General features: G+C 41.9%; 1 protein-coding gene across 1 annotated transcript; it reads right to left on the bottom strand.

Annotated features, from left to right (window-relative positions):
• Positions 1-4,134: 4,134 nt before the first annotated feature.
• rab38a (RAB38a, member RAS oncogene family) lies at positions 4,135-13,852 on the bottom strand. The gene is made up of 3 exons (XM_035154511.2): positions 13,495-13,852; positions 9,125-9,405; positions 4,135-5,498 (listed from the first exon to the last, which is right to left on the bottom strand). Exons 1-3 carry the CDS (start codon positions 13,694-13,696, stop codon positions 5,343-5,345), a joined length of 639 nt encoding a protein of 212 aa, XP_035010402.1. The 5' UTR covers positions 13,697-13,852; the 3' UTR covers positions 4,135-5,342.
• Positions 13,853-13,964: the final 112 nt, after the last annotated feature.

The raw sequence follows: 13,964 nt of genomic DNA, 5'->3' as shown, positions 1-13,964 counted from the left end.
TCTACCACCGTTTTCAGCCTGTGTGCTTCCCACCCTCCTTAAATACTTGATTCATTTCAATGTTTCAGTCTAATTTCAGCATCACCACTGTAAAATGAAGTGGGGCTAATTGCTGCACAGATTACTATTCTCCAAGGCAGGGGTGGGGAACCTCCGGCCTCCATGAGACAATGTGATCCAGCCTAAACATCTCATCAGCAACTGAGATACACAAAAGCATTCTCGTAACAGCAATCATTTTTTCTGCAATAAATGGAAATTGAATAATAGACAAGCGTGTCCTTCAAGGTGGATGACGTGTCACCACATCATCATGGTGACTGTCAGGAAAAGGAGATTAGAGGCAGTTTGTTGCACTTTCCAGGAGGGATACACAAAGAATCATGTTTTTGTTCATTCACGTTGAGCACCATTAAAGCTGGAAACATGAAGCTCAACTGGACGAGTCGGAAGAACAAATGCCCTTGGGCAAGGTTAACATTCACTTTCTGACAGTGTTATGCCAACGCGTTTATTTGTGCACAAGTTAAAAGCTAAAAAGATGAAAACTCATTCAGAAGGAGAACTCTCTGCCCTCTGAAAGTCAAAGATTCACTTCATTAGTCAGACTGAAGTTCTTCAAGTCAAGCATTAGTTTGTTTATTTTTTATGTCACCAGTGTGATGCTTTGACATCTGAATGTGCCGGGAGTGTGGGAAGATGTTCCAGGACATGCTGAATAATGGTAAATGGTCTGTATTTATATAGCTCTTTTCTAGTCTTGATGACCACCCAAAGCACTTTACAGTAGAGTTTTGACATTCACCAATTCACACACACAGTGCATCTATGGGCAGCACTTTTTCTACAAGGGGCCATTCGGGGTCCAGCATCTTGCCCAAGGACACTTCGGCATGCAGACGGAGAAGGCCGGGATAGAACCGCTGACCTTCTGGTTGGAGGACGACCGATCTACCACTCAGCCACATAATGTGGAACTACCAGATGTACTTGACGACCTCTCACTGCTTGAATTCAATAAATTCTATGTAAGTCCTGAGGCAGATTTTACCATTTTGTTTGGCTGAATCTTTTCAAATGATATTCAGTTCGATCATGTTGGCTGCGCTACATGATTTTTTTTACGCTGCACATGCCTGTAATCTGGGAAAACATTTAGATTTGATCAGGTTTGGACACAAAAAACAGTAAGTCTGCCGGGTTCGGCTCGAGTTCGGCTAATTTTCAGGAGAGGAGGAGAAATACATGCAGAGAAATTGTGGCTTGAGCATTACTCAATACAATCGCTGTTTGGGACAAACTCCTGCAGCTCTTTTTCAAAACTGACATGGAAAAACTCAGTTCTGCTTTAGACTGAATGAGCCAAACCTGGAAAACCAGCTGCAAGAATGAAAATTTGATGTGAAAAATGTTCCCCTCCACTGTTTAAAGGGAATCCACACACAGATGCACTCATGGACAAAAACTCACATTTATCGATCAAACATGGAGGTGTACTCACTACTTTCATTCATCCACAGTCTCCCCTGGGCCCTGCCTTCGATTCTCTTGTACTTTGTGTGTTTAATTCACTGCCAGAGTGCGCCTGCCACAGCCTTCACTTCCAACTCCTCTCTCAATATATAGCAGCGCTACATCTGAGCTCAGTGCCTGTGTTTGCTCCGTGGCTGTTTTATTGCCTCTCCAATAAAATGTTATATTTTATACTCATGTATCACCGCTGAAAGATATGTATTTTTTTTCTCTTTAGGGCAGTTTTTCACTTTTTAACACATGCAGCTGAATTTCCAGGAGACGCCTGTGTGCTATAGGACCTCCAGGGGATCATAGAGAATCACGAATGTGTTTCTTCTTGTTCCTCTAAGTTTGAAGAAACTGTTTCCAGGTGAAGGTATTTGCAAACACAATTTAGAGCGAAGAGTTACCGTAATCACACTGACGGGTAAGCTATGTGCACATATCCTACATTAGTGGTTGTGTGTGTGTGTGTGTGTGTGTGTGTGTGTGTGTGTGTGTGTGTGTGTGTGTGTGTGTGAGAGACTTTAAGTCATCTTGGAATCACGTGCAGATTATATTCTCCTTATCCTATATGACTGAGAAGTCTTGTGATTATAGTCTCTTGCCACGGTTCCTCTCTCTCTTTCTCTTTTTACCTCTCTCTCTCTCTCTCTCTCTCTCTCTCTCTCTCTCTCTCTCCTTTCTTTTCTCTCCCTGTTGCATAGGAAAGGAAATCAAGGAGAACTACAAGGATAGGGCCTGTAAGTAAAGAGAAATTAAACTATTGCTCTCTCTCTGCAGCTTGTTGCCTTAGAGACCAGCAGAGAGCGAGAGATAAATCTGTGAAATCCTCTGATCATCCGTGTGTGTGTGTGTGTGTGAGAGGAGGGTGCCTGTGTGGGTGTACAGTGGGAAAACGGGTCTGCTCCCGACATACACACACACACGCACACACATAACCTCTCCACTCCCCTTGCCCCGTGTTTTCTCTCTGAAATTGCTGCGTTGATGCTGAAAATGAGATCCAATTATTACTAATTACAGAGTAACATCATCTTTCTCCAGTGCGTGCCCTTCCTCTATAAACCGATATCCATCAGAGTCTCTTCTGAGCTATAGATTGTGTCTTTGTGTCTCAGGGCCGGAAAAACCACAGTGTTAAACAAGGCACAAAATTATATCTTTACAGGGCGATAATTAGGCCGAGTGCCTGTCTGAGGCGGGAGAAAAGAAGAGGAGGGGTGAACACAAACTACTGACAAATGTTGATTAACAGGACAGTAATGTTTTGTTCCAGACAATAAAGTGAAATTATAAATTGAATAACACCTTAATCAAATTTGGAGAATGGGTTTTAGAAGCTAACATCCACCTTATTTGACCCTGATCCAAGGATTTTCTTTGTGATTGTGTTGATTCTACCACAGACATTGGAGTTGGTCATTATTTGGGTTGAGTGTTGATAAGTTAATTAGTGGATATTAAAGTTGTTCAAGCTGAAATCCCGCTTTTTTCCTTTTCTAAGGTCAAGAGTAGAATTAGTCTCAAAGAAATGATCATCAGTGTCTGTAAGTCCTAGTTGCAGTGTGTGGTGACCTTCATACCTTTGAAGTTGTGTGTTTTCAGGTACAATGAAAGCCTATCTTGGCTCCACAGAAGAATGTAGGAATGAAGGTTAAGATGACATAGTCTTGTGTGTGTGTGCTGCGTGATTGCAGTCACATGGCAGGTCAGTAGCAGGTCACTAGGGGGAACCTCAACGAACACGAGCTGTGAAACTGGAATCTGGACTTTTTCCTCACTAAAATTGGATTTTCAGCATCGGAGCAGAGCGGAAAAAAAACAACAGTAGCTTTGAGTTTAGTGCAAAACTTCAATTTCATTTTGTTGTGTCTTTCTTTATGAACAACAACAAAGTCGTTGTTCATTTAGCCAGGACAGTAAAAAGAGGGACTTAAACTAAGAGACTACTGGTCAGGACTGTCCTGTAATAAACAAGAACAACAACTGACCCATTAGGTCGTCTGTACAAACAGCTTACTATGGCCCATAGTGGTTTTATTGTTAGACAACCTCGAGTGGCTGTAGTTATTATGATGGGTGCGTAAAAAGAAGTCAGGTGACGCACTCCATGGATGGATGGAGGGAGGAAGAGGTGGATGGAAGGAGGGAGGTAGGGAGGGATGAATGGATGAATGGATGAATGGATGAAGGGATGAATGGATGAATGGATGAATGAATGAATGAATGGATGGAAGGAAGGAGGGAGGGAGGGAGGGAGGGATGAATGGATGGAAGGAGGGAGGGAGGTAGAGAGGGATGGACGCATGGATGGATGGATGGAAGGAGGAAGGGAGGTACGTAAGGACGGATGGATGGATAAATGGATGGAAGGAGGGAGGTAGAGAGGGATGGATGGATGGATGGATGGATGGATGGATGGATGGATGAGATGGATAGATGGATGGAGGTATGGATGGATGGATGAATGAATGGGAGGAGGGAGGGAGGTAGAGAGGGATGGATGGATGGATGGATGATGAGTGAATTTTCATTTTTCGGTAAACCATCTCTTTAAACACCACTTGAGGTTTTATCAGTCAGAGTAATTGAAAGTAAATCACATGCAAACTGTCAGTCAGTAAAGCTGTGGTTTATTCATATGAACATGTTGAAAACTGGATACATCATTGGTTCTATAACCTGTCTCATTATAATGTATAAAATATGTACTTGTTTGTATATATATATATCTGCATTCATGCCATAATTACAAATATGACATGTATTGAACAAAGAAATAGAAATTTGATATAAAACAATTTAACTAAAATTGATAAAAACAGTTTGTCATACAAGTGGTTACCATGGTAATTAGTTGGATTCTACCTCCGTGATGAAAGTCATCATACATATACCTTTATAAGTGCATATATAAATTAAATAATTAGTGAATATATCTGTTGGAGACATTAAATAAAACGGGCATTATCAGATAAGGCACTTTAATTACATCAGTATAATCTGCTGTACATTACATTACTGAAGACACCAGTACATTACAAAAAACAGGACTGGCCCCAGAGGACAGAGCCATAAAAATGACCATGTAAAATAAATCGTAGCAATGTGATGCAATGAAGAAACAATGTGATAGAACTGTGGTGATATCAGGACCGAGGCTGAACTGCTTGAGATTAATCTGAGGAATGAACGTTTGTGTCAGAATGACTTGAAACACCCCGACAGAGAAGAGTGGAGAAGGAGGGAGGAAAAAAGGAGGAGACTACCATGGTTTATAAATGGAGATTAACACCATGCAAATCACAGATGTACTGTGATTTCCGAAATCTTTCCGCGCATGTGTTACGTTACATGTGTCTCCATGGTAACCGAAGTGGCAGTGTCAAGGATTGAAGTTGCCCAGAGCGTGACCTTGTCTTTTCACAAGCGCACACAGCTGCATCCGTCTCCTTTTCTGTCTCTCTCTCTGACTCAATCCATCCAATTCTTAGACCAGCTGCCTCTTTGTCAACCAACACTACACACACACACACACACACACACACACACACACACACACACACACACACACACACACACACACACACACACACACACACACACACACACACACACACACACACACACACTCACTCACTCACTCACTCACTCACTCACTCACACACACACCCTGGGCAACCAGAGAGGAGACAAGTTGGCACCCATACCTTCCTCCTTCCTCACAAAAAGCCAAAGCAGTTCCTCCTCTGCCTCTTGCTCACAGACAAACTCGACTTAGTGTGTAAATGAGATACAAAAGGACATCCAGTTGTCAGGAGCTGTTACTGGGATCTGAAGCAGGACGAGCATGTCCCACCTTTATCCTTCTCTAACTGCGGGGTGATGGTGTCGGGGACTTCTGATTGGAGCAGGTCTTTCTCGCTGGCGATGATGTGTTTCACCAGGCAGTTCGCTGCTTCGTCGATGTTGATGTTTTCCTGGAGAGAGGAGTTGGGAAAAGGAGCGGGTAGAAAAAGACCGAGGGAAGAATTGATTAATGCAAACATTTTTATGGAGACATGTGCGGCAGGAAAAGGCCTGAAGGAGCAGGGAAGTGAATCAAATGGATCATTACGAGGCTGAGTGGATGGATGAAGCACCAGCAAGCAGCAATGATGTGAAGACGAACTGAAAATTTAGTTTTGCACGAGTTTCCTCACAGTAGCTGTCAGCGGTCTCTGCAGACAAATTATAACTTTACTCTAAATTCTGAAGAAAAGGAGAGAACAAAATGTGCTGTGATCAAAACAAAGACGTCGAAACGGAATTAGAGCCTAAATACAAAACAACAACCAAATTCAACCTTCAGTAGATCGTGTACAGCATCAAAACCACTTAGATTACATTGTAATGGTTTTGGCTAACATAAAAAGAATGAACCTGTTGATTCCTCTTTCCGAGCAGGGGAAACTATCAAATAAAGAATGACTTCCACATGTTGTATTTGTACCAGAGCAAAGAGCTACACAAAGGCAAGAGGGAGCTCTGCGAAGAGGCAGAGAAGGCCAGGCCAAAGGTTTGGGGAGCCAGCAGCTACTGTGAAAGGTTAGCAGCGGGGGGTGTCAGGGAGACGTCCATGTTCACTGCTCCGCCACCAGGAGATGTTCCGGGATAAAGGGCGAAGCATCTCTTGACCCGGTGGTCCCTGGCCGTTGACCCGGAGGTCAATACTTTCCAATTATGTGCCTCTAAATATAATATAAATAATTCCAAAGCAAATCAACAAAAGGAAAAGTGCATCTTCTGAGTGGTTGGTTTTGAATAAAAGCTGCGACAACAAACTACATTTACTGATTTGAATAAACAGAACTGAAAACAGAATTATTATGTTGGACTAAGTAAGACAGAAATAAAAGCTTGAAGTGCTGCTCATTCTTTTCTGTTCCTTTCACGCTGAGAATTAGGAACAACTATACATAATGTTTTCGCAGCACTGCACTTAATTTCCCTGTGAATATACATTTTTCCTGATGTTGTTTTTATGATGCCGTTACGAAAAGTTATTCTGAAGAAGCTTTGGCTTAATTGGATACAGACAGGAAGTATGGGGGCAGGCAAGTGAGAGAAGACAAAATACAATGGTCTGGAACAACTGTGTGTGTGTGTGTGTGTGTGTGTGTGTGTGTGTGTGTGTGTGTGTGTGTGTGTGTGTGTGTGTGTGTGTGTGTGTGTGTGTGTGTGTGTGTGTGTGTGTGTGTGTGTGTGTGTGTGAAACAAACTGAACTGAAAACTTTATGAAATGATTGCAGCCTATTATTATTATCTTCTCTGGCCATCAACTTCCCCCTTCTCCCTCTCTCTCTCTCTCTCTCTCTCTCTCTCACATACACACACACACACACACACACAGTTTTGTAACATGTGAAGTCCACTGCGGGAGCAGTAGAGCTCAAACAGTGCTCAGTGGGATGTGACATGGTGGCGTCTGCAGAGCCCTGAACCTCTCACACATACAAACCATCTGTGTGTGTCGTGATCTGTCATCCTTACCGCACAGATCTGGAGACAAAGATTGTGCTACACCAAAATAAAACAACAACAAATCTGCTCCTCCTCTACAGTCGGCCCGCTTCACTTCTCTGCACACGGAGCACATCTAGATAAAAGTTGGAAATGACTCATCTGGCATTCATGTGGCTTATCGGTACATATGACATTTACGGCATCAAATTGATTCATCATTACAGTTTCAAATAGGCCGAAGCTGTTGGAAGATGGCAGCACACTTCCAAATGGGATGTTTTTATAAAGCAAAGATAAATCTCAGAGCAGACAGCTCTGGACATTCACCCTGAACACCAGGTCACTGGAGCAGCAAGATTTTGTTCACACAGCAGCTCCAGCTGTGTGACATTCTATGATTTGTCCAACGTCAGATGACTGGTTGTGTGTGTGTGTGTGTGTGTGTGTGTGTGTGTGTGTGTGTGTGTGTGTGTGTGTGTGTGTGTGTGTGTGTGTGTGTGTGTGTGTGTGTGTGTGTGTGTGTGTCTCAATCAATTTACTGGTTTTCTGCCTCAATTTCATCGGATTGAATCATCAATTTATCATGGCATCCCTATCGTTCTTTCACAACAGCAAATTATTTTCATCACCTGATTGTTGGTTTGTATCTTTGGTATTTAGAAGGACATCCCAAACTGTTTATTTTCTGTTTGTCTCAATTCATTAACATTAAGAAAATCACAAAAAATGTGGTGTAAAAGAGCTAAACAAAGTGTATACAAAAATGACATGTTATATACTGCACCATAATTAATAAACTTCATTTATATAGCACTTTAGCACAAGTTTACAGGGGTTCACAAATAGAAATTCAGCGTGTTTCATTTGTAGCTAAATCTGAGTGCCTTTTTGTGCTGTTTATAAATGTATCATAGGTTTGTATACGTGTGTGCTTGTGTGTCTATGTGCACGTCTTAGTCGTTTTTTTCTTTTCTTCTCATCCAACTGTGAGATTCCTGCTCAGCATTAGCTGCTATAATCAGGGCCTGTGCTGGTGTGTCAGTGTGTTAGTGTGTAGGTGGGTGAATCCTCAGCTCATTTCACAGCCACAAGTCACTCACTGCTTTTCTGACTGTGTCACTGAGTCCTGCATTATACTGCAACTTCAGTTCCTTTAGGCTTTGTGAAAGGTTTATTATTTGTTATTTAAATTTTTTTCAAGGTATTTATCTGCTCTATTTGCTGCTCTACATTTCTTTACTAAATACTTAGTACTATTTACTTAGGAATGAGGATGTCTTTAGAAATTGGTTTTCATATTTATCCACATTCAGAGCCACCCATATATAGATATAGATATTCTACTTTTCTGGTTAGATTTTTATTTTAAAATGTAAATATAGATAGTATATAATCATACTTAATCGGTATATCTGTTAATTCATCAGTCACATCAGTTATTTTATCTAACCTGCACAAAACAAGTTGGTTAGTTAAACTTAAATTCCTTTGTATTCATAGTGAATTGATCAGTTGCTCTTGGCTCCAACTCTGTAATTATGGACGGACATTAAAGAGGCAACAATCCTGTCATCTAACTCTAAGCATGACAATGATAAAAGCACATTTCCAAAAGAAAAATGTCAAACTACTCCTTTAGGATCTGTGCCAGTCAATAGAAAACTGTGGACTGATACATTCCCAGCTGCCCCAGTTCAATGACACGGGAGGAATGTCTTCTGTGGAAAATCAGCACAGCTCAATGATTGAGGCTTTATTCATACACTAAGACTAAATGGACTCGTTCCACTCAGCATTTTTAAAGGATTTCTTCACCTCCTGAATGTGCCTCTGTCTGTGGTGGCATCTCCACGGGGCGATCAGGTGCTCCGTCTGACACAGTGGAGCTGGTCAGGAGTCAGCTGCTCCTAAAGGACATTTACACAACGAGGGCACGCCCGCTGACATGGGGGCTTAAACCTCAGAGCTCCTGTTGAAGGCCGGTCATTGTATTCACAGCGACTTCTTCTGTGTGTGTGTGTGTGTGTGTGTGTGTGTGTGTGTGTGTGTGTGTGTGTGTGTGTGTGTGTGTGTGTGTGTGTGTGTGTCCCATCGTTCTCACCTTGGCAGATGTCTCATACCATCCCACAAAGCCGTTCTCCTGGCAGAACTGCTCCATCTTTATTCCGTTATTCATGAGCACGTCCCGGCCCTGGTCACATTTATTAGCCAAAAGCACAGTGGCTACATTCTTCCCATTGGCAAGTGTCAGTTTGGAATCCAAGTCCTCCTTCCATTTTGCCACGGCCTCGAAGGAGGCGGGCCTGGTGACGTCGAACACAATGAAGGCGCCCATGGCCTCACGGTAGTACACACGAGTCATGTTGCCAAACCTCTCCTGACCTGGAAGACACACACACACGTACACATGCACACACAAAAATGGTATTAAATGCATAGCTTCATTGATGCATGTTCAGTATGTTTTGTTTCCATTTAGTTCCGTGCACATAGATCACCTGCATGATGCCACTCAGGAAGATAAAAGAAATGCAGTGTCATTTCAGCAATCAGACACAAACTCTTACACAAGTCATTCAATTTACTTAGTTTATCACACTCCTGTCTGATATGTGCCATCGTGGACACATTATTTACATATCTCACCTCGTCTATAACCTCCACACTCTCATTCATGCTTTTACAGTTAAAAGCACTGTAGTAAGACACAAGATGCAGAGGGAGATAGAGGCAGGATTTGATGAGGTGAGAGGTATCTGTAGTGTGTGTGTGTGTGTGTGTGTGTGTGTGTGTGCGTGCGTGCGTGCGTGCGTGCGTGCGTGCGTGCGTGCGTGCGTGCGTGTGCGTGTGTGTGCGTGTCTGTGAAGTTCTTCTCTGTAAAAATTCCTCAGGGTAAAATTAATTCGATAAGCTCTGTTGGAATGTTGTATCCACACGGATTTTACCATCCACAACTCCACCATCAGTAGCAGCTGCATAGTTGCAGAATAAAAAGACATTTTCTAAGGCGTTCCTCCCAAATGCAGTTTGCATCGTACTAAATGGAGTTTATATAAATCTACATGTAACTGTGCTCATTTTCTGTTCACCTGCTCTTCAGCACATATGGACGAGAGCACAGGGTCGGCTGCTGAACACCTGGGAGGATGTGTGTCTGGTTCGAGGACTTACAGCATCATGGGCAGAACCTGTATTATATTACAACACATATCACTATAGTATCATCATACACCAAGTGAAAAAACTGTTCCTGCCTTTCTGTATAAGTTATTTTGTTGATAAGTTCATTTTCACATGCATTATTCGAGGATGTTTTACGGCCTGTGTTTAAAATATTTTTCTATATCATTACAAATATACCATGAGGACGCCACATAGGCAGTGGTTGGTACTGTCGCCTCACAGCAGGTTTGCATGTTCTCTCCATGTCTGGTGGGTTTTCTCTAGGTGCTCCGGCTTCCTCCAGCAGGCCAAAGACATGCAGATTGGAGTTGGGTTAATTGGAGACTCTAAATTGACCTTAGGTGTGAATGTGAGAGTGAATATTTGTTGGTCTGTGTATGATGGATATGCTGGTGACCCGACCAGGGTGTACCCCACCTCTCGCCCAATGTCAGCTGGGATTGGATCCCAGCCCCCCACCTGCAACCCTTACAGTATATATATATATATATATATATAATGAAATAAGCAATAATATAAGTTAAAGTTCAGAAAAAGAAAAAGAAACCCATAGGTGTTACTAGTTATGTGTTTGGCTAATAGAAAAACTCAACTAAACCCCACAACTCTTACTAGAATTTGATTCCACGTTGCTTACTGCAGACTGGTGCACACAAATATGTGATATCATCCATTCAAACTGAGCATTGCCCACTTTAAACCAGTGAGAAAACTTTTAACTTTGGAAGAAAACTCAGTTGAGATAAAGTAGCGTTAATGCCCCAAACATCTGCAGTTCATCTTGATATTGTGTCTGAATGTTCTGAAGCCACATGAGTCCCACAGCTCAACGTGCACAGCACATCTATGGGATTTCAAAAGTAATGATAGCAGTATAACTCAGTCATGTCTCCGTGTACAGGCCACTGTGTCGCTGTAGGCCACAGAAAAATGGCCAACAAAAATAAAATGGTTGAAGTTGTTATTTGTCTTGGGAAATGCTTCAAAGCAGTCAGTGATTTATTACATCTGTGACATGAGAAAACTTCAGTCCATCCTCAAATCCTCAAACAAGCTCACAGCAGCGCTGGGTGAAGAACAGTCAGTCTTTGGTTGGGTCTCATAGATTCAAACGTATTCATTTTAAAAGGGACATATTTTTTATGAGACAAAATCTTCACAGGCTCTTTCTTTATGATTCTGTAGTGGGTAGAGTTAATCCTAAATAATTCAGAACTACAATTGACGTTTTCAGCCCCATAGGACTTCTCTAACTTCAGGGCCCACGCAGGGAGCACGTACTCTACAGGACCTGCAGAAGTTTCCTCTGAGGGAGACACTCATCCTCACATCACAATAGAAGCTTTCTGTACACAAGAGCTTGGGACTCAAATCTCCCTCACATGAGTTTGAGACACATGACTGCTTGCGCTCGCTGGTGAGGGAGCACAGGAGGGGAGAGAGCAGCGGGTCAGAGAATTCTTCTAACCCTCAGCCGACACTCATGTGAGACGAAAGCGCTGCAGCCTTTAGCTTTTTTTATCGTACCCAACAGCATCACAGTCGAATGTCTGTGTAAACCCGTGACGTCTGCGCTCGCCCTGCCCCAATCAAAGAATTCTACTCATGAGGAAGGAACATGACAATTTCTCTAATTTCTATCTACTGATCAAACAAGGAAATAGAATAACATTTCAAAAGAGCTCAGGGTATCGCACAGATCCTACAGACAGAGAAGGACATGCTGCTCAGTGTGAAAGGATGGAGAGGTAATTAGTGGTACCAAAAGGTTCAAGACTGAATTACTGTTTTTATTGTACTTAGTGTATTATTATACATAGTGTATAATTGTATGTATGGATATATAATTGGATGGTAGTGTGCTCGAATTACTCGGTGGTGTAAATTTAGGTAAAGTGAGATTTGTGTGTTGTCATCTGGCACAATTTGGATATTTTAATTTATGTTACGACATTTTTTTTTTACAGTGATTTACACTAAAAATAATAATGATGTGGCAGGCTGTTGCCATGGCTACTCTCTTATGTCATGTGGTATCATGGTGATCCATCATGTGGTGTCATAGTGATCTGTCATGAGGTCATGCAGCTCTCAAAATATGAAATAAGGCTAATTACATGACTAAATTACTTAATAGTTAATACATGAATGAATTAGATTTTATATCCACAGATGTCTGTAAATACAGTTTGTAAATAAAAGTTAGGTATAGGTTGTATATATTTTCAACAAAATATAGAATATATAATAATTCAGTATTATAGAGTATGTGATCGTGATTCTGGTTTCCTTGGGAATGTAATTTGAAAGGAAGCGTGTAATTGTAGAAATGTGTGCCCAAAGGATGTGGGTTGAGTAACGGGTCAGCTGGTACAGATGAGAAACACCAACCTTGGATAGCCCGTAACATCATGGTTGTATGGAAATGGAGAAATTACATATTTATATTTTCTTTGGGATCACTCTTCTTTATAATTCTAACCTCAAACACTAAGACTTCAGAAAGTATGAGTTTAATGTGAGTTTTTATTCTCAGGCCTCTCACACACACAACACACACACACACACACACACACACACAAACACACAACACACACACACACACACACACACACACACACACACACACACACTCTGAGATGAAATAATGTATTACCTTCCCTGGAAGAATAAAGAAAGAATATGGTTTTCATTTGAGCGGTGGAGCTATGATAAATATTTTAGTTTTTATTGGGAAAGCTTTGACTCAAACTTTGAGTGAAATGCAAAAGTGGATTTCATTGTAATAGTTTTCACTGTGATTGTGAAGCACAATCATTCAGTAGTGATCGAAATCTAAACGTGATTTCCACCGTGACCGTTATCTAATATACCTCATTTGAAAATGTAGCCTTCAGTTAATTTGAACTTAATAGGGAATTTTCAACAAAGTCCCTTGATTTAATTTACTACCAAAGGGATGTCCAATTTCATTTAAAGATTTTTTTTTTTTTTACTTGTCCCATAAAGTAATCCATCCTTTTTGACCAGTATGTTCTATCACAATAGAATAGAAATGCTACAAATGTCTTATACATAGGGTATTTGTTCTTTTACTGTTCTCCAAGGCTGAGTCTGGCTTCAAAAACGTGCGTAAAGTTTGAGTCACACAATAGTAAATCACACAAACTAACTTCGTGTTGAGAATTTTAAATTTCTCATCATATTTCCTCAACTTCTACACGTTTGTTTTTCCTCTTGTTTGTCTGCTTTTTCCACGTGAGCCGTGCGTAAAAGTCGGGACCGTACCTGCGATGTCCCACAGCTGAAGGCGCACCGTCTCCTGGTCCCAGTTGAGGACTTTGAGGGCGAAGTCCACGCCGATGGTGGCTCGGTAGTTGGGGCTGAAGTTGTGGTGGACATACCGCTTGATGATGCTGGTCTTGCCGACCCCGAGGTCCCCTATCACAAGAATCTTATAGAGGTGCTCCTTGTGGTGGTTGTTCTGCATGGCGACCGAGGAGGGCGAGAGCTGAGCATGAATCCACCGGAGAGGAGGATGAAAGGGGGGAGAAAGCACAGGGCAGCGCAGAGGGAAGTGGAGTGTGAGTGGGTGGTGAGGAGGGGAGGCGAGGTACGCCCTGGTCCACACAGGGAAGTGGAACACAGACGTCTCTGGACCTTGTGACTCACTCCGGGGAGCTGCCCGAGTCCGCGCGTAAAAGTCTGGAATTAAGAATAAAAAAAAGATTTGTCAGCACAGTGTTCGCATTTTCACA

This window comes from Hippoglossus stenolepis, chromosome 4, assembly GCF_022539355.2.
Source record: "Hippoglossus stenolepis isolate QCI-W04-F060 chromosome 4, HSTE1.2, whole genome shotgun sequence".
Lineage (NCBI taxonomy): Eukaryota > Metazoa > Chordata > Actinopteri > Pleuronectiformes > Pleuronectidae > Hippoglossus > Hippoglossus stenolepis.
The sequence above is the reverse complement of the archived record's forward strand: the minus strand, read 5'-3'. Positions and strand labels throughout refer to the sequence as shown.

Coding starts and splice junctions, on each gene's coding strand:
- rab38a (XM_035154511.2), bottom strand. CDS start 13,696: ATGCAGAACAACCACCACAAGGAGCACCTCTATAAGATTCTTGTGATA. Junction 9,406..13,494: donor TCAGCTGTGGGACATCGCAG/GTACGGTCCCGA, acceptor TGTGTCTTCCAG/GTCAGGAGAGGTTTGGCAAC. Junction 5,499..9,124: donor GGTATGAGACATCTGCCAAG/GTGAGAACGATG, acceptor TCCTCTCTCCAG/GAAAACATCAACATCGACGA.